The 27934-nt window shown below is 38.5% G+C and overlaps 1 protein-coding gene across 13 annotated transcripts in view; it reads left to right on the top strand.

The window, feature by feature from the left end:
• Positions 1–26732, top strand: part of ADAM28 (ADAM metallopeptidase domain 28) — a 76409-nt gene extending 49677 nt beyond the window's left edge. For 3 of the 13 annotated variants that reach the window (XM_042983208.1, XM_042983207.1, XM_007093913.3), the window contains 10 exons: positions 15–117; positions 3006–3165; positions 4110–4190; positions 4500–4578; positions 18544–18652; positions 19685–19763; positions 20434–20499; positions 21013–21078; positions 22346–22405; positions 23204–24809. In XM_042983208.1, the coding sequence (XP_042839142.1) occupies positions 15–117; positions 3006–3165; positions 4110–4190; positions 4500–4578; positions 18544–18652; positions 19685–19763; positions 20434–20499; positions 21013–21078; positions 22346–22405; positions 23204–23224 (824 nt within the window). In that variant the 3' untranslated portion in view covers positions 23225–24809. Of the gene's footprint in view, positions 1–14; positions 118–3005; positions 3166–4109; positions 4191–4499; positions 4583–18543; positions 18653–19524; positions 19764–20433; positions 20500–21012; positions 21079–22345; positions 22406–23203; positions 24810–25767 lie in introns of those variants that run through there. The other 10 variants (XR_006216605.1, XR_006216604.1, XR_006216603.1 and 7 more) reach the window with 10 other exon arrangements.
• Positions 26733–27934: the final 1202 nt, after the last annotated feature.

The following is a 27934-nucleotide window of genomic DNA, read 5'->3' as shown; positions in this document are numbered from 1 at the left end:
CTGCCTGGTTCCAGGGACCAGCGTTGCAGATAAATCGTGTTACAGCAGGAATGAAGGTGGGTCGAGGTATGGGTACTGTCGCAAAGTGGATGACACACGCATTCCCTGCAAAACAAAGTAAGTGGCCTTGTTGTTTGAACCTTCCTGCTCCACAGACTAGGGGACTCACTCTCTTCCAGACACACATTCTGATTCATTCCAGTTAAACAGAAAGTGAATTTGGACATCGCCCATTTGATCAGCATCCATTAGGTGACTATTATGTGCTAGGGTTTCAGGCTACCGACGGAGTTAAAAAGACAAATAAGAAACGATCTCTTTTTTCCAGTCGCTCATGGCCGGTGTTTCAGATGACATCGAGTACAGTCGTTGTTAAATAGAGTGAATGTTTGGATGAAACACGCAGCAGTGAATGGACCTGGCTGGAAATCGATACGTGGATTTTTTTTTTAATTTTTTTAACGTTTATTTATTTTTTTGAGACAGAGAGAGACAGAGCATGAGCGGGGGAGGGTCAGAGAGAGGGAGACACAGAATCTGAAACAGGCTCTAGGCTCTGAGCTGTCAGCACAGAGCCCGACGCGGGGCTCGAACTCATGGACCGCGAGATCATGACCTGAGCCGAAGTCGGCCGCCCAACCGACTGAGCCACCCAGGTGCCCCGATACGTGGATTTAACAATATTCCTTAGGTGCTTTTCCACCTAAGTCTTTCATTATGATTCAAGGAGTAGAGACATTTATCTACTCAGAAGAATAACCAATATAATGCTTATATAGTTTTATTTAAACTTGCCATGGTAAAGCATAAGAAACTCTTAAAAACTGAGAACAAACTGAGGGTTGATGGGGGGTGGGAGGGAGGGGAGGGTGGGTGATGGGTATTGAGGAGGGCACATTTTGGGATGAGCACTGGGTGTTGTATGGAAACCAATCTGACAATAAATTTCATATATTGAAAAAAAAAACTTGCCATGGTATTACAGAAAGAAAAAAAAATACAGTAAGAAAAGATTGACAGTTCATCTGGAGAATTTGTTTTACTTTTTGTATTGATATTCTGGTGGGAAAAATTCTAGCATATCACAAGCAATGGGCTTGAAATTTCTCTTGACGTTTATTTGGAAAGAAAGAGCAAGAGAGTGAGTGGGGGAGGGGCAGAAAAAGAGGGAGAGAGAGATTTACAAGCAGGCTCCGTGCTATCAGTGCAGACCCAACGTGAGGCTCAAAGTCACAAGCTGTGAGATCATGACCTCAGCCGAGATCAAGAGTCAGACATTTAATTGGCTAAACCACCCAGGTGCCCCAGGACTTCAGATTTTTGTATAAGATCTTTTTTTAATTCCACAGTTTTAAGACGACTTTTAAAATTCAAATGATCACAGATTAAACTTAGTACCTGCTCCAGATTTTACACACACTAAGTACTGCATAGCAAGAGACTGAAGAAGGTTAACATTTCTCAACGCTTTTCTATTAAACAGTAATTGTTCTAGGTGATAAATATTAACAAACTGTATTTTGGACATAGTATCATCTCTTGGGGGTCCGGGTGGTCTCTCCTTTATAAGAAATCGGGACAGATTTAAAAGGGAAGACAATTATGTAAAAAGAAATGTGTACGTGTTTTGGGGGGACCAACGTGTGGTTTGTGAGGTGGCGAGTGCAAAAGAGAGCAGAGTAGCTCCGTTTCCCTATGAGCATATGCGCACGCTATTGTCCTGTATAACCGTTTGTATGAGCACTGGGTCATTTCCGCAACTAGCGGCACAAACGTATCATTCTTTCCACGGCCCGACCTCCTAGTCACTTCTGAGTAGTCATTGGCTGTAGTGGAGACTACGCCTGGAATTCTCTGTGCTCTAGAGCCTTCTGTATCAAGTGACTCCAGAAAAACACCTTCTCCGTTTTGGAGAGAATGTATGCCTTTCTCCACTCCGCAGTCACATTTCCTACCAGAAGCATTAGAAGAATCTGATTCTGTCACTCTCAGAATAGTTTTTCTGAGCCCTGCTCTGAATTCTGCATGAAGCAATTGACTCCAATTTTATTGGCATCGACTTTATTCACCTTGGCAGTGAGTGGATGGCTTTACTGAGTGCTGAGCTGTGTCATCTTTACTTGCAGGGAGATAGTTCTTCCAGTAACCACACATGATGCCTTGGCGTGTCACCCAAGACTCAGCCTTAGATAGACACAGTTACAGTGGGGAAAATTCCTCAGTGCAGTTCATGAAAATAAGAAGTAACCTTAGGGCACCTGGGTGGCTCAGTCGGTTAAGCGTCTGACTCTTGGTGTCCGCTCAGGTCATGATCTCTCGATTCGTGCGTTCGAGCCCCGCATCAGGCTTCATGCTGGCAGCACGGAGCCTGCTTGGGATTCTCTCTCTCTCTCCCTCTCTCTCTGCCCCTCCCCCATTTACACTGTCTCTGTCTCTCTCCAAATAAATTAAGTAAAAAAAAAAAAAGTACCTTAGCTGAAACAAAATAGAAACGGACTCCCTGTGTGCCCTTCATGATGTTACAAGTCCATTTTCCTTTATCTTGAAAATGACCTTCATTCCCAAGTGTTTCTTTTGGTCTGTCATGGCTTCTCCATCTGCAGCCACTGCATTCCAATAAGCCAAAAGGAGGAAAAAAAGGAGGAATAAGACATATTCTTTCATGTAAGGCCACCTGCAAGAATTTGCACGCAAGGTTCTGCTTTCTTCCAGTTGGCCGGAACTTAGTTAGGCACTTGGCCAAAAATTAGCCGCCGGGGAACCTGGGAAATCAGGATTTTGTTGTGTTTTGTTTTTTGTTTTTGAGTAGCAATGTTTCTTGTTACTATTCTCTAGTTCTATTACCGAAGAACAAAGGGAACTTTGATATAAAGGAGAACTAGGAATCTCTGCTCTAGGGAGAAATGCCATTAATTAAATACCGATAGGGAGCTGTGTTACATTTGGGGAAAACTGCAGTTTGGATCCTGGTATTCTAACTGCAGCAAATTTTGGCTTTTCCTCAGCGATGCCCTGTGTGGGAAGTTGTTCTGTCAAGGTGGGTCAGATAATTTGCCCTGGAGAGGACATATAGTAACTTTCCTGACATGTAAACTGTTTGATCCTGACGACAGCAGTCCAGAAATAGGCATGGTAGCTAATGGAACTAAGTGTGGACACAGGAAGGTAAGTTGAAAGTGTAGCTTTTAATCAAAATGTTCTTTGGTCTTGTTTTTTTGTCTTATGTTTGCTACTCAAGGCCTCCTTCTGTTCCACGGAGGACAGTTTTCAAAGCAATGCTTATGCCATTCTTTTATGCATGCCTACATTCACCCTGTCAGTATTATTTAACAAGCAACTATTATGTGCTTAGTACTTGGTTATTAAACCTAGGTAAATTTTAATGCCCCCAAATCAGTAGGGTCTCAATAAATTATAAGCCATTCTGATAATAATAAAGAGAATAATAAAAAATACTAATTTTTAGATAAATGATAATTGTTTTAATATTCCAGATGACATGATATTAACATGCTTTCCATAATGTTTTTGTTTGGAATGGGTGCCTTGTATCATGTGCAATGCTTAGCTCAGTGCTAAATATTTGTCTCAGGAGTGGACTGAAGGGGTAGATAAACAGAATGACCCATGAGGAATGAAGTCAAATAAGGAAATATTCTCTAGAGAACTTTCTAAATATTTAAAATAAGTATTATCTAGATCCCATATTCTTATTTGCAAAAGAATGTTGTGATTTCCCCAATAAAAAGGTCAGTTTGGGGACACCTGGGTAGCTGAGTCGGTTAAGCATTCGACTTTGGCCCAGGTCATGATCTCAGGGCTTGTGGGTTCGATCCCCGCGTTGGGTTCTGCACTGATAGCTCGGAGCCTGGAGCCTGCTTGGGATTCTGGGTCTCCCTCTCTCTCTGTCCCTCCCCCGCTTGTGCTCTGTCTCTCTCTCTCTCTCAAAATAAAAAATAAAAAAATTTTTTAAATTTTTAAAAAGGTAAGTTTGATAACAATAGTAATGGCTAATAATATAAGACTAAATTCCAAAGGCTGAGCAATTTGCAGAACTGAAGCCATTGGGGATTGATGTGAACTCAGTGTTGTTTTCACATCACTTTCAGGTTTGCATTAACGCAGAATGTGTGGATATCGAAAGAGCCTACAAATCGACCAACTGCTCCTCCAAGTGCAAAGGGCATGCCGTAAGTTTTGAAAACGTTTCCCCAAGCTCGCCGAATCTTTTGGAAGTTCGGGTCAGTCCTGACGATGCTGAAGTACCGTTTCAGCGCTCAATGATACTAAGTTTGCCTAACCGCTCAATAGTTTGGTTCGATGAAAAAAAAATTTCTTCCACGCATCTGGTATTGAAATTCCCATGATGGATCCAGACACTATGTAGGTAGTTGCAAGGGTGCAGAGCAGGGGTTAGTCCTTCTTCTGAACGGATGAACAGGCTCCTTGGGTTGGTGGTCAGCCTAGTGTGGAAACTGACAGGATCACTGCTTGTCTAGGTGTGTGACCATGAGCTCCAGTGTCAGTGCAAAGAAGGATGGGCCCCTCCTGACTGTGATGACTCCACAGTGGTCTTCCGTAGGTAACATTACGCGTCTTGCTCTCCTCTTCTGAGCTTGTAGTTCGTAGTACATTAGATTTCGTCGCCTTTTTTCTCTCCTCTTGGAATTCTTGTTCCGTAAATATGGAATCTAGAATATTAATCTTCAAGGTTTCTAACAACTTTTCAATCATATTTTCTAGTCCTTATGCTCCTGCTCGACATACGAAAAGATCTCCTCAAATTTTAGAGTTGCAATCCTATTTTAATTTCCCCCATTTTCTTGCTTTATGATTATTCTATTTTCATAGCGGGCTTGGCTTAATGTATAGATATAGAATCCTCATAAAACTCTCTAAGAATCTGGCTTCGGTTATTTTTGTAGGTTCACTGCTGTCCCTTGAATCATCTCTATTTCTTTTGAGTTTGATTGATTTGTCTTTCACCCTGTCTCTTATTTCACTGTGCTGTTTTTTTTTTTTTCTTCAGAATATGGGACCCTTGTTGAATGTGGGATTAGGCTGACTCGAATTAGCTTGCATGGGTTTTCTTTGTATGTTTTTGTGCTTGTTGTACCTCCTGATACCTCTCTGGATGGGACATCCGGATGTGAGCTCTATCGGTAGATAGAGAGACCTCCCTCTAGGACTTCGGAGTGGTAAGCAGCCAGGGTGGGGAATCCTCACCTCCAGTCGCCATGGGGAAGAGTACTTGGCCCAGGAGAGAGCTCTTCATTGCATTTACTTCTCGAGAGAGCTGCTTTTCCTCCATGCTCTTTCCTTGATCCTCCCTTTTCTGTCTCATCTACTGTGGGCATCTGCAGTTAGCCTCCATTCTGTTCTTCAGGCTCTTGAATCCCCCATTGCTTCTAGAGAGCAGTTCTTGGGTCTTTGCCCAGAGGCATAGCCCACTATTATTCTGCATACACAAGGGATGGGGGTGCAGATGGGGACGGGCCTGACCAAACCATCTGTCCCAAGTTCAGATTCTCTGTTGGCTTCCCAAGAAAAAAATGGCATCTACTTCTGACGTTTGGGCTATTTAAAAAAAAAAAATTGTTGGTTCTGGGGTGCCTGGGTGCCTCAGTTGGTTAAGTGTCTGACTGTGGCTCACGTCATGATCTCATGGTTCATGGGTTCAAGCCCCGCATCGGGCTCTGTGCTGAATGCTTGCTCAGAGCCTGGAGCCTGCTTCAGATTCTGTGTCTCCTTCTCTCTCTGCCTGTCCACCACTCGTGCCCTGTCTCACTCTGTCTTTCAAAATTAAATAAAAGTAAAGTTAAAAAAAAATTAAAAACAATTACTGGTTCTTTGCTAGACTTCTCAAGAAAGAATAGCATTTACTTCTGATGCTTAATTATATATATGCTTTATTACATATATATATATAATTCTGATGCTTCTGAGCTATAATTTACTTTGTTTCTGTCCACCTAAATCCCCTAAAAATCCTTTTAAACTATGACTTCCCTCATGTTGAACTTTGTTTCTTCTCTTGATTAGCTAAATCACTTCCATTAGTAATTTCTTCTTTCTTCTTACATGAAACTTAACATTTTTAAGGATTTAACTCTGTTGCTAAGTAGAAAACATGAATAGCAGGTAGGATTGGATTAGATTTTTTAACTCACAGTTTTAACTTCATGACTCTTGAGAAGTAGATACTGATATTCAAAGTTCAAAACCTGAGACTACCCTTATTTTGTTTGTTGGTGTCGTTAAATAACCCTTTAACAATAGTGTTTCTTTTCTCTTAAATGTTTTTAGAATTGCTACTTAATGAAAACCAGTCATCATGTTATGCCTGGGTAATGTTTTCTTTTTATTATTTCGATTGTTTGACAGTGAGGTCTTTCAAAGTGAGGATTTGATTCTTCAGTTCCAGGAATGTGTCTATTATTACAGATTTTAAAATGGATTCTGTTCCACTTCTTTGGTTTCTAATTCAGAAATATAAATTATTTGTATCAAATATCTTGACTAGGTGGCCTTATTATCTTTTTTCTTGGCATTGTCTATTGCCTGTTAATTTTTGGGAAAGTCTTTCAAAATTATTTTCTGTAAAATACGGTGAATTTTTGGCAATGTTAAGACTCCTATTTATTAGTTATAATGACATTTTATTATATTTTATTTTTTTAGTTATAGTGACATTTTAAAATATTCAGTGACATTTTTGAGTTTCCTTAAAGCACTTTTTAAAAAAATCTATTTATTTTTGAGAGAGAAAGAAAGAGAGCACAGCAGAGGAGGAACAGAGAGAGAGGGAGACACAGAATCCAAAGCAGGCTCCAGGCTCTGAGCTGTCAGCACAGAGCCCGACATGGGGCTCAAACTCACGAACCGTGAGATCATGACCTGAGCCGAAGTCAGATGCTCAACAGACTGAGCCACCCAGGCACCCCTCCTTAAACCACTTCCATATCATTCTATTATCTTCTCATTTCATGTCTTCTTTTTTTGTAATCTGTTGTGATTTTGTTCAGAAGACCAAGCAGATGCCACCCTAAATTTACTTAGACTCTTTATAGCTTTTATTTCTGAAGGCATAGATTCTATATGTATTCTACCTCTGCATATTATTTTAAACCTAATCTTTTTTTATATTTTTATGCTTTTTTCCCCTCAATTGCATATCATCCAATAAAGGAGAATAAACTCCAACACACATTGTTAAAGTATTTCTTGAAAACTTTAAATCCAAGGACTGGTGATGCAAAGATACATTATACTACATCAAATTTATATCTTAAGGGAATCAAGGAGGCAGCTGGAGTGGTTCATGATACAATCGGGGACGTTTTTCTCCAAATCACTTATGCTCCTTGTTAAAACCACTGTGTCAAGATTCAACTTCGTCTGTTAGACTTTCTTTTTGTTTTGTTTTTGTTTCCATTTCTGGTACTACCTCTGACCCAACCGTCAAGGAAAGCCTCCACCAGACTGGTGAAAGTCCTCTAATTCAGGAAAGTGTCCTGTCTCCAAAAGGACAGACCTCAGCAGATAGTTTTCATGATATCCAGGCTTCGCATCTCAACCTGAATGAGAAAAATTAAATTTCTATTTTTATTAAATTCTAACTAGAATTCAGAATGTTCTACGATTACAGGGATGTAAGGCAACAAACCACCATGGTATTAGTAGTTCCCATGACTTTGTCACCCATACAAATTATATATATTTTTATATCACATTGTGGTTGCTACATAAATCTTTATTTTTTAAAAATTTATTTAAAAAAATTTTTTTTAACGTTTATTTATTTTTGAGACAGAGAGAGACAGAGCGTGAACGGGGGAGGGTCAGAGAGAGGGAGACACAGAATCCGAAACAGGCTCCAGGCTCTGAGCTGTCAGCACAGAGCCCGACGCGGGGCTCGAACTCACGGACCACGAGATCATGACCTGAGCCCAAGTCGGCTGCCCAACCGACTGAGCCACCCAGGCGCCCCAAAAATTTATTTATTTAAATTGAAGTTAGTTAACATACAGTATAGTGTTGGTTTCAGGAGTAGAACCCAGTGATTCATCACTTACATATAACACCCAGGGCTCATCCCAACAAGTGCCCTCCTTAACGCCCATCGCCCATCTAGCCCATCCCCCCACCACCTCCCTCCAGCAACCCTCAACTTGTGCTCTATTGTTAAGAGTCACTTATGGTTTGCCTCCTTCTCTGTTTTTATCTTATTTTTCTTTTTCCTTCCCTTATGTTCATCTGTTGTGTTCCTTAAATTTCACATATGAGTGAAATCATATGATATTTGTCTTTCTCTGACTGATTTATTTCGCTTAGCATAATACACTCTAGTTCCATCCGTGTTATTTCATTATTTTTTGATCACCAAGCAATATTCTGTTGTGTGTATACACACACACACACACACACACACACATATATATATATATATATATACATACCACATCTTCTTTATACATTCATCAGGTGATGGACATTTGGGCTCTATCCATAATTTGTCTATAGCTGACAATGCAGCTATAAACATCGGGATTTCCCTGATGATGAGTGATGTTGAGCATGTGTCTGTTAGCCATCTGGATGTCTTCTTTGGAGATGTGTCTGTTCATGTCTTCTGCCCATTTCTTCACTGGGTTATTTGTTTTTTGGGTGTTGAGTTGGATAAGTTTTTTTATAGATCTTGGCTACTAATCCTTTATCCAATATGTCATTTGCAAATACCTTCTCCCGTTCTGTCAGTTGCCTTTCGGTTTTGTTGATTGTTTCCTTAGCTGTGGAGAAGCTTTTTATCTTGAGGAGGTCCCAATAGTTCATTTTTGCTTTTGTTTCCCTTGCCTGCGGAGACTTGTCTAGTAAGAAGTTGCTGTGGTCAAAGAGGTTGCTGCCTACATTCTCCTCTAGGATTTTGATGGCTTCCTGTCTCACATTTAGGTTTTCCATCCATTTTGAATTTATTTTTGTGTATGGTATGAGAAGGTTGGTCCAGGTTCATTCTTCTGCATGTCACTGCCCAGTTTTCCTAATACCATTTGCTGAAGAGACTGTCTTTTTTCCATTGGGTATTCTTTCCTGTTTTGTTGGAGAGGAATTGGCCGTGCATTTATGGGTCCGTTTCTGGGTTCTCTATTCTGTTCCATTGATTTCTGTCCGTTTTTGTGCCAGTACCACACTATCTTAAGATTACAGCTTTGTAATATAGCTTGAAGTCCAGAATTTTCATGCCTCTAGCTTTGATTTTCTTTTTCAACGTTACTTTAGCTATTTGGAGTCTTTTCTGGTTCCCTACAAATTTTAGAATTGTTTGTTCTAACTCTATGAAAAATGCCGGTGTTATTTGGATAGGGATTGCACTGCATGTGTAGATTGTTTTGGGTAGTATAGACATTTTAGTAATATTTGGTCTTCTAACCCATAAGCATGGAATGTTTTTCCTTTTTTGTGTGCATCTTCTTCAATTTCTTTCAGAAGCTTTCTCAAGTTTTCAGTGTACAGATCTTTTACCTCTTTGGTTAGGTTTATTCCTAGGTATTTTATGGGTTATGGTACAATTATAAATAGGATCGATTTCTTGATTTCTCATTCTGGTGCTTCCTTATTGGTGTATAGAAATGCAACCAAATTCTGTACATTGTTTTATATCCTATGAATTTGCTGAATTCATGGATCAGTTCTAGCAGTTTTTTGGTGAAGCCTTTTGGGTTTTCCACATAGAGTGTCATGTCATCTATGAAAAGTGAAAATTTGACTTCCTCCTTGCCCATTTGGATGCCTTTTATTTCTTTTTGTTTTCTGATTGATGAGGCTAGGACTTCCAACACTATGCTGAATAACAGTGGTGACAGTGAACATCCCTGTTGTGTTCCTGACCTTAGAGGGAAAGCTCTTCGTTTTTCCCCATTGAGGATGATATTATCTGTGAGTCTTTTGTATATGGCCTTTATGATTTTTGAATTATGTTCCTTCTATCCCTACTTTCTTGAGGTTTTTTATCAAGAAAGGATGCTGTATTTTGTCAAATGCTTTTTCTGCATCCATTGAGAGGCTCATATACTTTTTATCCTTTCTTTTTATAATGTGGTATGTCACATTGGTTGATTTGTGAATACTGAACCAGACCTGCAGCCCAGGAATAAATTCCACTTGATTGTGGTGAATAATTCTTTCAATGTACTGTTGAATTCAATTTGCTAGTATCTTGTGGAGAATTTTTGCATCCAGTTTTGCCAGGAATATTGGCCTGTAATTTTCCTTTTCAGGGAGGTCTTTGTTTAGTTTTAAAATCAAGGTAATGTTGGCTTCATAGAATGAGGTGGGAAGCTTTCTTTCCATTTCTATTTTTGGGGGTCAGTTTGAAAAGAATAGGTATTAACTCTGCTTTAAATGTCTGGTAGAATTCCCGTGGGAAGCCTTCTGGCCCAGGACTCTTGTTTGTTGAGAGATTTTTGATAACTTATTCAATTTCTTTGCTGGTTATGTGTCTTTTCAAAGTTTCTATTTCTTCCTGTTTCAGTTTTGGTAGTGCATGAGTCCCTAAGAATTGGTCCATTTGTTCCAGATTGCCCAGTTTGTTGGCGTATAATTTTTCATAGTATTCTCTTAAAATTGTTTGTATTTCTGTGGTGTTGGTTGTGATCTCTATTCTTTCATTTGTTATTTTATCTGTTTGGGTTCTCTCTCTCTCTCTCTCTCTCTCTCTCTCTCTTTTGATAAGTCTGGCTAGGGGGTTTATCAATTTTGTTTCTTCTTTCAAAAAACCAGCTCTTAGTTTCGTTGATCTGTTCTGTATTTTGTCTGTTTGTTTGTTTCTATATCATTTATTTCTGCTCTAATCTTTATTATTCCCCTTCTTCTGCTGGCTTTAGGCTTTATTTGCTTTTCTATCTCCTTTGGATGTAAAGTTAGACTGTACATTTGGGACCTTTCTTGCTTCTTGAGATAGACCTGAATTGCAATGTATTTTCTTCTTAGGATTGTCTTTGCTGCATACCAAAGGGTTTGGACTGTCATATTTTCATTTTCATTTGCTTCCATGTATTTTTTATTTCTTCTTTAGTTTCCTGGTTAACCCATTCATTCTTTAGGAGAATATTCTTCAACCTCCATGTATTTGAGGGCTTTCCAAACTTTTTCTTGTGGTTGATTTCAAGTTTCATAGCGTTGTGATCTGAAAATATGCATGGTATGATCTCGATCTTTTTGTACCTGTTGAGGGCTGATGGCTACATGAATCTTTAAGTATCACATATATGTATCTCTAGTTTGAAATTATGGTGGTTATTAATCTACCATTAGATCTTATAATTTAGGGCTTAAAAAGAAGCAAATATTTAACTATATCACAGATTGTTTTATAATATTTTGACAAGTGTATTCCAATATCATTGGCTTCCTTTTAGTGCTATACATTTTATTAATGAATTTAAAAACATTCAGGGAGGGGTGCCTGGGTGGCTCAGTCGGTTAAGCGTCCGACTTCGGCTCAGGTCACGATCTCGCAGTATGTGGGTTCGAGCCCAGGTCACGAACTCGCGGTATGTGGGTTCGAGCCCCGCGTCGGGCTCTGTGCTGACTGCTCAGAGCCCGGAGCCTGTTTCAGATTCTGTGTCTCCCTCTCTCTCTGACCCTCCCCTGTTCATGCTCTGTCTCTCTCTGTCTCAAAAATAAATAAACGTTAAAAAAAATTTTTTTTAATTAAAAAAAAAAAACATTCAGGGAAAGGGCTTACAGGTTTTATCAGATTTCCAAAATGATCTGTGGCACATAAAAGGTTAAGATCCCTGCTCTATAGTATGGCCATATATAACCATGGGCTTTCAAGCTTACTTAATTAAAGCCATTTTTTCAGTAAAATTTATACAGAAAACATATAAATAGATACATTCCATATATTATTTAGATACATTTATACTATAACATATATATATATATGTAATATAAATTATAAAATGAGTATTCATACAATGCAATCTGGGCAAAGGAACAGAGCATTGCCAGCAGTCCAGACATCTCCTCCCTTGGCCCCATACCTGTCCTAATGTCCTCTCTCCTTCTGAAGGTTAACCCTTTCCTCTATACCATGTTTTCAAAATCATGTATCTGGAATTAGTTTATTTTTGCTATTGTGCATAATATCACAATTTTGTCATGTATTGGTGTAATTATATATCTATATCTTGATATCTATCTAGATCTAGATCTAGATCTAGATAAGATATAGATATATCTATATCTATATCTATAGATATATCTATATAGATATATCTATATCTATAGATCTATATAGATCTATAGATATAGATATAGATATAGATATGACAATTTCCTTTCTTACTGCTTTTATGGATACTTCAAGGCTATGTTGAAAAAAATTTCCATAAATGTTATCATTCAAGTCCAGTTTTTTAAATGCTTATTTATTTTTGAGTGAAGATAAGTCGGGGAGGGGCAGAGAGAGAGAGAGAGACAGAGAATCACAAGCAGGCTCTGCGCTATCAGCACAGAGCCCATGTGGAGCTCGAATTCATGAACCTTGAGATGATGACTGGAGCCGAAATCCAAGGTCGGAGGCTTAACTGGCTGCATCACCCAGGCACCCCACATTCAAATCTATTTATCTTAACTATATCATACCAAATTGTTTCCAGGGTGGTTGTACAAATTAACACTCCCAGCAGCAGTGAGTATAAGTTCCTATTGTTCTACGACCTTTAAGCCGTTTGCCATTGGCAGATAGCAAATTTTAGCCCTTTTGGCTAAGTTTTTGTGACGGCATGTTGGGTTTTTAATTTTGCTTTCTGTAACTACTACCACTCTGAATAATAAAAGAATATTTCCTTATCTTTTGGCCATTTGGATTATATTTTCTGTGAAGTATTTGTTTAAGCCTTTTTGTATTTCTAGTGAGTTGTCTCTCCCCACCTTTTTATTCACTTGTATATGTTTTAATATTATATTTTTCATATAAACTCTTTTCAGTTATATATGTTAAAAATAACTTCCCTCCTTCTGAGTTTTCTTATGCTTTTTGTGGTGTTATGTGATTATCAGAAGTTTTTAATGCAGTAGAGTCAATTTTTTCATCATTTCCTTATTGTTAGTTGTGTGTGTGTGTGTGTGTGTGTGTGTGTGTGTATGTGTGTCCTTTTTAAAGGAAATTTTCCCTACTCTGAAATTGTGAATATATATTTGTGTATTGTCTTCTAAAAAGCATTATTTTATTCTCTTTTCAAATTTAAGTCTCTATCTGAAATTGTTTTGTGTATGATGCAAATGTTTAATTTCATTTTTATCCCAGATGGATGCCCAATTGTCACATCATCATTCATATGATGATCCTTCCCTAAGGACCCACAGTGACACTTATCTAATAAAGCAAGTGTTCATATATGTGTCTTTCTGGGATATCTGTTCTTTTCTGGTGGTCCTATTTATCTGTGTACTCTGGCACTCTTTTACCACCAGGTCTTTGAAATAATTTTGATCTAGGTGGTCCTTTAACTCTGTTCTTTATGAATGATTTGGTGAGTAGTTTTTTGTACTTTCACATATATTCTCAAGTTACACACACAATTCCTGTTGGGATTTTCATTTAACATAGACCACATCTGTGGTCTCTATGGGAACAATGAGCACATATAAGCTATTGAATTCCAAATCTATTGACAAAATGTCTATCCGTTTATTTAGTTTTTCTTAATTTTGCCAGCTAATACTTGGTAGCTTCACCACAACAATTTTGCATATATTTTATTAGGTTTGTTTCTAGGAATTTAAGTTTTACTGTATATTTTAAATGGGCTCTTTTGAAAAATATTTTTCAGCTATTACTAGAATATAGAAATTCAACTAATTTTTGTATATTCATTTTTGTGTCAGGCACCTATACTACCTCTCTTAATAATTCTAGTAATTTATCTGTAAATTTTAGCAGATTTCCTACATAATCATATTATTTCAGAAAATGACAGCTTTGTTCGTATCTCTCTAATCTTTACAATTTTAATTCTTGCATTTGTTTTCCTTCACTGAATAGAGCCTCCCGTACAACGCAGAATAAAAATAGTGATAAAAAGTTTCTTTGTTTTTCTTCCAATCTCAAAGGAGAGACTTGCAGTATTTTGTCCCAGTATATGAAGGTATTCTGTACATATTTAGATCTTCTTCAGATTAGGAAAATTCACTTCTATTCCTACTTTGCTGAGAATTAAATCAAAGACATTTTCTTTCTTTATTGGGTGAGATTTCTTACCCCTTTATTCAGCTAGTATTTCAAAGTAAATTGATTGATATGTGAACATGTATTTAACTTTGCAATCTTTGGATAAACTCAACATAGAAACAGTGTGTCTTACACATATTGATCGATGAAGTTTGCTATTTTATGCCTGTGAGTGATACTGTCCCGTAATTTCTTTATACTGTACTTGCTCAGTGTGGGTGTTGTTATGGTATGTTATGCATAGAAAATGAATTAGAAAGTATTCATTTTTTATATTCTCTGGAATACCTTGTATAAGAATAGAAGAGCCAATTTCTTTAGTAGTTATAAAACCCTTCAGGCTTTTAATTTTTTCATATATAAATTTTGTTATATTATGGTTTCCTATACATTTTTTCTGCTTTATCTAAATTTAATTTGGCCATCACATTTACTTTTTTTAAGTTTATTTATTAATTTTGAGAGAGAGAGGGCGTGAGCAAGTGTGAGCAGGGGAAGGGCAGAGGGAGGGGGAGAGAAAGAATCTCAAGAAGGCTCCACACTGTCAGCAAAGAGCCCAACGTGGAGTTGGACCCGCGAACCATGAGTTCATGACCTGAGCCAAAAGTGAGTTGGATATTTAACCGACTGAGCCACCCAGGCTCCCCCTCACTTTTCTTTCTATCAATGTAATCTGTAGAATCATTTTTTTTCTCTTTTTAAATATCATCCAAATACAAATTTTCAATTGTTATTATTTTTTTATTATTTGTTTTCCTTTTTTTACATTTTGTTTGCTATTTCAATTTATACTGTAATTTATCCTATTCCAGTCCCTTTCCTTAAGTTTATTTGTCTTAAATAAATTCTCGAAAGGGGTATTTGGTTCATTAACTTTCAGCCCCCTTTTTCAATACATTTTTTTGAGGTTTATAAATCCATACATTTTTCTCTAAGACCTCTCTTAGTTGTCGCCCATTTGCTAAAGGATATTTTCATTATCATTTGATTCAAATTATACTGTGTTCTCCATTTTCTCTCTTCTTTGGCCCTTGAAATGCTTAGACATATGTTTCTTAACGTGTGTGCTTATTCAGACTTTCCACGTGTTGTTAGATTAATACTTAACATAATCCCATAAGGATCAGAGAAACGACTAGGGTAAGAATCTGTTGATATATGTGGAGACTTGCTTGCTGCATGGCTCGACATGTGCCCATGTTTCTGTCTGTGCACACAAAAATATGTGTGTTGTTCTCTGCAGCATTTTCTATGTTTGTGAGGCCACCTTTGTTCACCGTGTGTGCGTGTATCAATCCCTACTGATATCTTGTTTGTTTGTGCTATCAGTTACTGAGCCAGGAGTCTTAGAATCCCTCACTATAACTGTGAATTTGGTTATGACTTCTTGTTCTACCAGTGCTTATATATTTTGCGACCTCGCTACAATTACATAAAAGTTTAGAATTGTTATGTCTTCTCAGTGAATTGGCACTTTAATCCGCATGCAATGCTTCTGTGGATCTCCGGTCTTCTTCTTTTACAAGTTTTTTTTTTACTGTTGGCTTCTTTTTGAGAGGGAGGAGGACAGTGCGCGAGAGGCGGAGGGGCAGAGAGAGAAGGTGACAGAATCCAAAACAGGCTCCAGGCTCTGAGCTGTCAGCACAGAGCCTGATGAGGGGCTTGCACTCACAAGCCATGGGATCGTGACCTGAACTGAAGTCGGCTGCTTAGCTGACTGAGCCACCTAGGAACCCCTTCATGCTTTTTAAAGTCTATAGTAAGACTAATATAGCTGTACCAAATTTCTGTTGGTCTCCTTTGCATTGGCATAACATTTTTCCGTACTTGTACTTTCATTCTTTCTGAAGCATCGTGTTTTATATCTGTCTCTTGTTTTTGAAAAGTGTGGAAATATACACATTCTTAAAATTTTAGTCTTACGATATATATTTTTAAGTATTTTTTTTTCAACGTTTTTTATTTATTTTTGGCACAGAGAGAGACAGAGCATGAATGGGGGAGGGGCAGAGAGAGAGGGAGACACAGAATCGGAAACAGGCTCCAGGCTCTGAGCCATCAGCCCAGAGCCTGACGCGGGGCTCGAACTCACGGACCGCGAGATCGTGACCTGGCTGAAGTCGGACGCTTAGCCGACTGCGCCACCCAGGCGCCCCTTACGATATATATTTTTAAACCAGGGTACTTAGTCCATTTAAATTTAAGGTAACTACTGATATACTTGGGTGTAATCTACAATCATATTGTATGATTTTTATTTGTTCTCCTGTTCTATGTTCCTTTTTCTCTTCTTCCTTGCTTTCTTATGGACTTACTGAGGATTTTAATCATTCCATTTTTCTTTTTATTAATTCAGAGATTACGTATTTATTTTATATTATTTTAGTGGCCATTATGAACATATTCATTTTATTTGGTGTTGTAAAAAATCGACATTACTTTTTAGAAAAGTTTTGGGTTCACAGCAAAAGTGAGCAGAAAGTAGAAAAGGATGCCTCGCCATCCTTCCCTGATGCAAAGCCTTCCTCACTATCAACATCCTCCACCAGAGTGGTACATTGTCACAACCGATGACACACAATTGTCACTCAAAGGCCATAGTTTAAATTCAGGGTCATGCTTGGTTTATTTACTTTTCATTCCTTCCTGCATTTCTGAACTTCCAAGACCAGGATCATTTTCCTTTCTGTCTTTCTGGGTTCCTGCCCTCTCACTAATCTTTCCAAGGTCATTTCCCCCTATTTTTTAAATTTAATTTTTTTAATGTTTGTTTATTTTTGAGAGAGAGGAAAAGCACGAGACAGGGAGGGGTAGAGAGAAAGGGAGACACAGAATCTGAAGCAGGCTCCAGGCTCTGAGCTGTCAGCCCAGAACCCAACGCGGAGCTCGAACTCACGAACTGCAAGATCATGACCTGAACGAGAGTTGGACACTTAACCAACTGAGCCACTGAGATGCCTGTTCCCCATTTTTTTTTCAAATATTTCCATAACTTTGACAACTTTTGTTTTTGGTTTTTTTTTTGGAAAAATGTCTTAGTTGCTCTTAGTGGGAGAGTTAGTCTGAATTTCCCAGACCGCCATTACCAGAAACAGAAGAGTGTATTTACTCTTCAATTATTTCCATCTTCAAATGCATACCTACTTCCAATTACGATACTTCTCATCTGTCTTATACCCCACCTTTCTCTGCAGACCTTGTCCTTTCAAATTAGGGGTGTTTGTGAAGCAGTCAATTTCCTCTTTCCTCTGGTGCCACGTTAGTCTTCCGAAAATAGTTACAATTTTAATGTTGGTGCCAGTCCTTTTTTTTCATTTTTTGATTCTGAATATATCTATACCATATTCAACACAAACCCTTCAGAATTTTATTTCCTTTGGCCTTTTTGATCGGAATTGTTATGCAAGGTGGAAAACATTAGATGTTTGTTATTATCTTAAAATTCTGCTTCTGACATATTTGCCTCCGTCTGCATGTATGCATGTTCACACTTGGGAGTTTTTCTCGCATTTCTGCAACATTTAATTTTATTATTGCTCTGCTGAGCTCTAATAAGAAAGCAGTAGTTGTTTGCATTGCCCCCTCAAACTTGTACCTTCTGGTCTCTGAAGCTTCTGACTATTATAAGAGAAATTAATGTCTGCGGTAGCAAAAGATTGAAGTTGCATTCATTACTTGGATCAGGAATTAAAACAGAGGAAACACCATCTAGATCCAGGAAATGTGTTCAAATCATTCCGCAGTTCACTGGGTCACATAATCTCTTTTCTGTCCGTAATCATTCTGCTCTGGAGCCAACATCAGTAAGACACTCGCTGGTGTCCCTCTCAATTCTGGTCTTCGTGTCTTCACTCCTTATTTGCTACCGACAGGAATATGATCTCAAGCCTTCTGTTTCTTTTTCTCTGATTCCAAGGCTGAGTGTGAAAAGTGTGCCACTCCTTTTCTTCCATCTCCTGACTTCGTATCTCCTCTCCTTTCCCAGCCCTACACTTTCCAGAGGTTACAGACGTCGAGCCTTCTAAGAATTCTCAGCAGCATGATGCCTGACCTCCCTCATATGCAATGTTTAGTATTTCCCCTTTACTTTCTCTATCTGCATAACATTACAACACTCAAGATCAAAATGCATTTTTATTTTATTGACTATTAGAGATTTTCCAGGGAATGCGTGTTTTGGATGGGGGTGGGGGGCGGCGGTGGGAAACGGGAGGTGGAATTTATGATAAGAAAAGAAATAAGGACTAGAGTGATGCATATTTGTGAATTTCTCATGCCCTCACCAGCTCTGCTTCTCTTTGTTGCAGACTTCTCCATTGTGGTCGGGGTGCTGTTCCCCATGGCTGTCATATTTGTGGTGGTTGCTATAGTAATCTGGCACCAAAGCCCCAGACGAAAGCAGAAGAAAGTCCAGAGGTAGCCTTCTATCTTGCTTTGGGGACTTTTTGGCCTCTAATTTATTTTAAATTTAAGGAGCTGACCCAAATTCTCAAAGTTAATTAGGGTTCCCTTCAAATACTCTGAAATGAGTCCAGATGCATTTTTTCTTGGACCAGATGCTGGGTGTCAGTTTTACTGGGAAATCCTGCACAGTAAGACATGTCTTTTTGTGTTGATCACTGTATTTATAATTAATAAATATAATTAATAATATAATTAATAGAGTTATTCTATTTATTTATTTTATCTATCTATTCTATTTATTTATAATTAATAAATATAATTAATAATATAATGAATAGAGTTATTCTAACTCTCATCATTAAGGATTTTACACCCATTGTAGGAATAAAATATGGAACTCTTATCGGTCGCTAGCTTATGACACGTGCTGTGCTAAGTCTTTTTGCATTCATTATCTCTAATCTTCACAAGAAGGTTGTGAAGTACTAACTGTTAATGCCATTTTATAGATGAAAAGGTATTGTATATTAATTCTTACAACACTCTTGCAAAGCCAGGCACTTTACACTTGTCCTAAAGTGGAAGCAAACGTTCAGAGAAGCTAAAAATATGTTCAAAGTTTTACAAAGTAAATCGGTGGAATCTGGATTTCCACCTAGATTGCCTCGTCTTTCAAACACGGTCTTGACACTGTAGCGTCTTTCTAGCATTTTTAAAACACCGACTTACTCACATGTAATGGGTTTTCCTAAATATTGAGTGAATAAATCATTAATGAAATAACATAATTTTTACAACCGTTGATTCAGTGCCATCGTTATTAAGAATTCAGGGCTCTGTAGAGAATCACAAAGAAAATTCGTGGTGGTGATTATGAATTCCAGGACAAGGAAACCTTAAGAATGTCCTAGAGAACAGAAGAAAGGCCAGTCAATGACCAAAGATGATGCAACAGGCAAAGGAAATTGGCAAACTTCTCTTGAATGTCCTCATCATGGTGAAGGAACTGCTAAGTCAATGTATATGATATGCTTTCATATACAGGCCAGCGTCTACCACTGGCACCAGGCCTCGCAAACAGAAGAAGAACCCACAGACGGTGAAGGCTGTACGACCCCAAGAGGTGAACCATAGTTGGTAGTGTGTTTGCCTTGGGCCCCGGTTCATGATTCTCTCATTGTCTCTTCTATCGTTCCTACTCAGCGGCGTTTTACAAATCCAGCCACCAGTTAGTATATAGTAAGAATTTGGGGCTCCGTAACTACACATTCAGAAATTTCTCCTTTGCCTTTGTTTTAAATCCCAAAGAGTCTTCCCAAAATGCAGAGGCTCCTTGCTGAAGTTCACAAATGCAAAGAAGTAAAGAGAACAAGGAGGGCAGACTCCAGATCTCTCTCTCTCTCTCTCCCCCCCGCCCACACACACTGACTGTAGGTGGACCCTTTCCCTTTTGCAAATGTCCCAATAAAGACAACGATATGTATAGTTCCATGACAGCATATATAATATGTATAACCCTTAAAGCCCTGGCTGTGTCTTGCAAGTTTAGAAATTCGGGCAGAGGTTGGTTAATGGCAATGCCATTGGCCGTGATGTTTAATGGAAACTTACCTGTCTCTAACAGCTCTGGTTACAGCAGAATGCAGCAGCGGGGCCACTGTGATTTCCTGTCTGGTCTCTTGTGTCATCTCAGTTTCTGATCTCCCGTGTCTTGAGACGACTGCTTATTTGGAAGTTGAACTTAGGAAACCGATCATTTCATTTTAAGATATTATTATTATTATTATTTTTAGATGACTCAGATGAAGCTCCATACACCTGATCTGCCAGGAGAGGGCACTGAGCCTCCAGCTTCTTTTGTGAGTTAGCAACCTCTCTTAAATATCGCTTCCAATCTAATCGCAAGGAAATACCAGCAAGAGACATAACCCACGATGGCCCATTGTTTCCTCAGAAGAATGTGAAAATCTGTGCGAATATTTATATGAAAGCTAGATTTTCCTGCAAAAGTTTTTGAAAATGCAAAATGTGAGAGGGTGGGCTTTTCCACTACATTCCTACGTTTAACCTCTGAACCTGAATTATGGCGGTCGGAAAAGTTGGTAACTTAATAATACGAGAAGAGTAGAAATCTGCTGTATAGAGTGCCGTCTTCGTCGTCTGTCTCCTGGCGCTGAGCTTATTTCTGAATCGCACGTGCATACCTAAATGAAAGCACTTGAACTTACAGGTTTAGGCTATTTTCATGGGCAGGATCATGAGTTCACCATGTCTAGAAAGGATTGAAGCCTTTCCATTCAGCACATCTCTTTTCAAGGCCCCATCTTTGCATTATTTTTTATTCTATTTTATTTCTTTTACCTTTTCACTAGCTAATTACGAAGCCAGATTTTCCACCGCCCCCAATACCTACAACCGTGTCCACTTCGTCTTTCCTGGTAAGTATCAGGTAGTCACTTAAATGACTCCTTAAATGTCATCTGGGCTGGATGTGAATGGCGTCTGTAAATCTATAGATTCTTTCTCAGGATATGTGCTCCCTAGGTCAACCTGAGGTATTATAGCACACAGGTATATCTGAGAAAGCAAGGCCTACTTACTATCTGTAAATTAGTATGGGTATTAATTTTCTGTTGTTAAAAATAATTCTTTTTTTATTTTATTTATTTTATTGTATGAAATTTATTGCCAAATTAGTTTCCATACAACACCCAGTGCTCATCCCAAAAAATGCCCTCTTCAATGCCCATCCCCTCCCCTCCCCTCCCTCCCACCCCCCATACGTTAAAAATAATTTTACTGTTACATAATCATCAAGAAATGATGACTAGTTCTGCTATAGGAGGTAAACAGTGTCCTTCAAAGGATAGTTTCTAGATGCTTACTTTGGAGAATATAAAATTTTATTATAAATTATATTTTACTTTTTAATATGATATAGACAGAATAAGCCCCATATTAGCCACAGTTGTCTGTGGAAGATAGGATATTAAAAAACAGACCAGGGGCGCCTGGGTGGCCTAGTCGTTGGGCGTCTGACTTCGGCTCAGGTCATGATCTCGCGGTCTGCGGGTTCAAGCTCTGCATCAGGCTCTGGGCTGACAGCTCAGAGCCTGGAGCCTGTTTCGGATTCTGTGTCTCCCTCTCTCTCTGCCCCTCCCCTGTTCATGCTCTGTCTCTCTCTGTCTCAAAAATAAATAAATGTTAAAAAAAATAAAAAATAATAAAAAATAAAAAACAGACCATATGTAGGCAAACCTGCAATAAAAGTCAGGCACTACGAAGTAAAAAGTAGGATTCATTCACTTGAGTAATTACTGAGCACATTGTTTCTTCATACTTGGTACTCTGTTGTGGGTAAATGGGAAAGAACTAAATTTTTTTTTCAAAAAGTTTACATGCTTAGTGTGTAAACTAGTCATATACATATAGAGCACTTAATTCCTCGTGTATTTTTTTGCACCAAAGCAAGTCATAAGAATGAGAAGAATGTGGTCAAAAGGGAAATGAATGGGGTCAGATTAATTTAAAGTAAGAAAAAGATCCATTGACTATGTGGTTAGAATTTGAACTAGACCCTGAAAGTTGGGTAGAATTTAAATGAGTGATGGGGAGGTAAGGAATGATTTAAATTAGGAAATAAATATACCGAAGATTGGAAATAGCATTTCTAATGACCTACTATTATTTTTGTCCCTAATATAGTATGCCACAAAAGTGCTTCCCTCTACTGTTTTTAAGGATAAAACAACATCAACACCTAAGGTAAGAGATCAATAGCCAAACTGTTGTAATCTTGTCACACTCCTACTATGAAGGAGAGAAGTTCTAACCATGTCTTCCTGGAAGATGTTCACTAAGAACAGTGTCTGTATGATTATAGGATAGGAGCTAAGATGTCTTCCTTCTTTTTTAAAAAATTTTTTAAAAGATTTTTTTAAAAGTGTATTTATTTTTGACAGGGAGAGAGAGAGAGACAAAGCATGAGTGAGGGAGGGGCAGAGAGAGGGAGACAGAATATGAAGCAGGCTCCAGGCTCTGAGCTGTCAGCACAGAGCCCAACGCGGGGCTGGAACTCATGGACCGCGAGATCATGACCTGAGCCGAAGTCAGACGCTCAACCAACTGAGCCACCCAGGCACGCCTAAGATGTCTTCCTTCTAAGTTTGGTCAAACCCAAGAGGAAGATGGAAGGGTTTTATCTGGAAAGGGATGATGATCCTAATATTCGTCATTTTTTCAGAAATATATCCCAGGGAAGTGAAATAGAGGGCATTTCTCATAGAATAATCATCCGATGTCTCATAAGTTTTCTGTTGATCCCTTACCTTCTTCATATTATACTAATTAGTCAGATGGATATTTGGATCCCAGTGTGAGGTTTTTCTCACTTTCTTTCCCTACCTTCCCATGTTTCCACCCCTTCACTGTGATATATCAAATAATCTATAAAATAGGATGTGTGACTACACAGAATTTATTTTAATTTCTTAAGAGTTCAAAAGTTATATAATATCTAAATTTTTGGAATAAGTTGATCATTTAAGAACTTGTCTTTTTCAGGGTTCCAACCCAAAGGTCTGAAGCAGCAACTAAGCAGGTGGTGGGTAATAATCAACTTAGAGGACTGGACAGTCTGGACGGAAGAGAAATGTACTTACTTTCCCCTTATTATTTGCTCTTGATACCCAAGGATGTTAACATGTCTTTCTTTCTTTCTTTCTTTCTTTCTTTCTTTCTTTCTTTCTTTCTTTCTTTCTTTCTTTCTTTTTGTTTCTGGATGGGAGAGGGACTGGGAGTATGTTAACATTTCTTGATTCATGTTCTACTTTGAGGAGATTAAACAAAAATTTTCTAGAGAGACATACTCTTGAGAATCTTTGTATGAATTTAAGATTTCTATTCTCCATATTCACGGGAAAGAAGATGATTCTAAACAAAGAGCTATGAATCTGACATGTCTAATTAGATGACTTTCCTAGACACCCCCCTCTTCTTACTGTTGTATTGATTACTAGTTCCTCAAATATTTTGAGTATCTTGATTTTCTCATTTAGTAAGAAGTAATTTACCCTCTACTTAAAGCCAGCAAACAAACAAATAAAAACCCTGAGTAAATTACAGGAAACTGAGAGGGATGGAAGAACATTGTATATTCATCATTAGATAACTAGGAACATCTCGATTGTTTTGACAATTAACCTGTCAAATTAGAACGCTGACAACAAAATCATATAAACATTCTCTGATTCATATAACATCTTTTTTCCTACACCATTTATTGCAATCCTTATTAGCTATGTCATTTGAAGTTTACTGTAAGTGAATAAAACTTTATTAAAGTTTTTTTTTTTCCCAGAAACTTGTCTAATTCAGTTACTGGCAAGGTTAAAGTGAACTTTGCTTTCTAAGTAGAGAAAGTTTTAGTTACATAAATTCATAACGTAAACCAGAGGTCATAAACTGGTAGTTTGCAGGACATATCTGGACTACAGAGTTGTTTTATTTGGATGGGATGATTTTGGTTATAATGTATTTTAAGATGTTTTGAATGCATTGCCAATATTTAAAAATTGGGAGATCTTGCATAAACATCCAGAGTTCCAGCTTTTTAAAAGTAATCAAATGATTTGGCAGCCCTGGAATCACATTGCCCACAGCAACCATTAGTCTAGTTGACTGGTGTTGGCATAAACATTATTGGTTGCCTTCCTTGCTTTCAGAACACCAGTTTTATTCAGTTGCCCATGTTTTAGAAAAGGCACTCCAGACTCCATCTCCAGAATAAATTGCTATTACTGTAAAGCAGTCATAATAATCGTATATCCTTTACTAGTGCTTGATTTGGTAAGTGTATGACTTCGCTCTTTTTTGTTTTGTTTCGTTTTGCCGATGAGACAAGAGAAAAGATACCTTAGGAAATTTCTACAAAATATATTCTTCTGGCTGTCGGCATCTGGATAGCCTATCTGGTATTGTTGCAACCATGTTGCGATTATGAGGGCAAGGCTGATATACTCAGTAAGATAGAGCAGAAAGGTAAAAAGAATAAAACCTGGTCTCTTGATGATGTCATTGAACTGGTAGATTAATAACTGCTGAATTTACCCTATACTTTATTGGGATTTCCTGTTATGTGATCAATAAAATTTGCTTGCTGTTTAAGCCATTTCAAGTTGGGTTTTCTTTTCTTTTCTTTTCTTTTCTTTTCTTTTCTTTTCTTTTCTTTTCTCTTCTCTTCTCTTCTCTTCTCTTCTCTTCTCTTCTCTCTCTCTCTCTTCTCTTCTCTCTTTTCTCTTCTCTTCTTTCTCTTCTCTTCTCTTCAAGAGACAGAGCATGTGCACGTGAGCAGGGGAGGGGCAGAGGGAGAGGGGAAGAGAGAATCTTAAGCAGTCTCCATGCCCAGTGCAGACCCCCTATGTGGGGCTTGAGCCCGTGAACCTTGAAATCATGACCTGAGCTGAAATAAAAAATTGGATGGCTTAACTAACTGAGCTGCCCAGGTGCCCCCCCCCCCCCCGCCCCACCACCCTAGATTTTCTTAATTGCTGCAGAAGTCATCCTACCTAATAAAGTAGCTGCTACCATTATCGGGGCACATGTTTTCCATGTGGGCAATTAGGGCCACTTAATCTTCACCGCTTTGTTTGTTTGTTTGTTTGTCTGTTTGTTACACTTGGCCCGTTTACCAACTTCCACCATGGACCTGGTCCCATACACCTTCCTTTCCATGGGGGACTTCACCCACCAGAAATTTGTTTCCTCTCGCAGTGTGAGTTTCTATATAAGCTCATTCTGGCCTCAAAAGTGAAACTCAGTCCCCAGCAAACCCAGAATCCATCTGTCAAATCACTCCTATTATAGCACCCTTTCCTTCCATGTGGGAGTGTACTAAAGAACACATTAAAAAGTATAGCTTTATCTGTAGGGTGAAATTTCAGAAGACCTTGCCCTAACCCAGAAAGAAATCCCTATTTCCCATAAGGCCATAGTCTTACTTACGACTAGCCTATGGATCTTTCCTGTATTGTTTATTTTATTTCTTTGTTTGTTCTTCGGTTTTTGTTTTCATTCCTGTCCCTATCTCACTCTTTTTCATACTGATAAAATAGAAATCCTTCACTTAGGAATCTCCAACTAGCTACCGCATGACCCAAGCTAAAAATCAAACATCTGCTCTCAAGAGGAGGCATCTGAACTTCTCTGTAAATTCTGAAATGGTGGCCGTAGGTGTCTAATGCAGAGACCTCACAGCTCCTTATGAAGACAGATAACTCGAGGACAATGATGGTAAGATGATTCTCTTATCCTAAGACTTTGAACCCAAGCCCTGCCGAGTTTCCTACTGAGCTAACCTGTGGGACAGTTTAGACAGTTCAAAGCAAAGACTTTGATTTCACCGTCCTGTTTTCCAAATTAGATCTGCCACTTAACCAACCTTAAGAGAATTCCTCGATGTGACAATTAACCACCTTGAGTATGTTACCGAACCTGCTTGTGTAATTGGTTATTTTTACTTTCTCTGCTTTAAGATGATAGATTAAACTATGGTCTTTTTCAGGTACTGTATGGCTGGTATAGCATGTGCTTTCTCTAAATACTCCTTAGCACCTCACCAAGTTACTGCTTTTTATGAGTTTTGAAAATGTTTTTAACTTTGCATGAAATGACAAAGTTGTGTGAAGTATGGGTGACAAAGAGTGCACCTTTTAGCTGCAATCAGAAATTGTGGACAGGGTGAAACTGTATTATTATTTAAGTGAGTAATAATGCCACTTATACGGTGACGACTTGAGGGTGGCCTCTGAGCGACAGACAGCGTGAACTGCACGTGTCAGGCCAACAACACGGAAGGGGCTAATTCTGCCAATGAACATGGAATGAGCTCAGGAACAGCCCGCATCCCAGTTAGACCTCAGCTGCTATCTGATGAGAAAAACAGAAGCAGAAGACTCAGCTCCGATTTGCCCAGATTCTACAAAAATAGAAACTTTGAGAGAATAAATACATGTTCTTTTAAGCTGCTGTGGTTTGGGGAAAGTTTTTTTGTGTTTATTTATTTATTTTGAGAGAGAGAGAGAGAGAGAGGCAGAGAGAGAGGAAAAGAAAGAATCCCAAGTGGGCTCCGCAATATCAGTGTGGAGCCCGACACAGGGCTCGATCTTATGAACCGTGAGACCACGACCTGAGCTGAAATCAAGAGTTGGACACTCAATCAACTGAGCCACCCGGGTGCTCAGGTTTGGGGAAATTTGTTATGCAGCAATAGATTAACTACTGCAAAGGAGTAGAGATCAAATGTTTTGAATATTCCAGACAGGTTTAGATAGAATTAACCACTGTCTTTAATAGGAATTCCATAACCTTAATTTTTTTTCTCTCTATATATTCTCTTTCATTTATTCTTCTCTCTCTTTTTCTAAGAGTATCAATGATCTGGGGTGCCTGGGTGGCTCAGTCACTTAAGCCCCCAACTTCAGCTCAGGTCATGATCTCACGGTTGGTGAGTTCGAGCCCCACATTGGGCTGTGTACTGACAGCTCAGAGCCTGAAGCATGCTTCCAATTCTGTGTCTCCCTCTCTCTCCCCCCCTCCCCTGCTTGCACTCTCTCTCTCTCTCTCTCCCTCAAATAATAAACATTATTTTTTTTTAATAAAAAGTATTGGTGATCTGTTTGAGATCTCTGCTATCCAGTCTTCTCATATATCATGTTCTCTCTCAGATTTGTTCGCCTGTTTCCTTGGCATTTTTGAAGAATTACTTAAGTTGATCTTTCGAATTTCCGGTTTTATGTTTTATACTGTCCGTGCTCCTTTTTACTAATTTTACGGCATTTTATCGTTGTTTCTCAAATTTGCTCCACAACAGTCTCTTCTTTCTCATCTTATGTTAGTCGTGTAAAAGCCTGCTAATGACCTAGTTTTGCCTTTGGTTTCCAGAATTTTACTTTTAAAATTCAGTTGACAAAGCAACTTCTGTTTAGACCTTGTTGGCGCTTCTCAAACTATTTTTCAAGAGTGTGTCCTTCTTCAGCCGCTTGAGTACTACGCTGCCGGGATGCCACACACACAGATGTGGCACTGCCACTTTCCAGTTGGCTCCCCTTCATGTCCCGAAAGTTCTGTCCTGACCTGTAATATTCTCGCAGTTTATATCCTTGTCAAAAGAATCAATCGCTTCAGCTAAAGAACTTCAGTACGCTAACATCCTGAGTGTAATCTACAAATAAGTTGGGCCATGAGTAAATCTTCCATATTCTCTTCGGCCCGGATTCTCTTTGCTTTTTAGCTAAA

Source organism: Panthera tigris, chromosome B1 (assembly GCF_018350195.1).
Source record: "Panthera tigris isolate Pti1 chromosome B1, P.tigris_Pti1_mat1.1, whole genome shotgun sequence".
NCBI lineage: Eukaryota > Metazoa > Chordata > Mammalia > Carnivora > Felidae > Panthera > Panthera tigris.
Note: the sequence above shows the minus strand (reverse complement) of the source record. Positions and strands in the feature narration are given on the sequence as shown.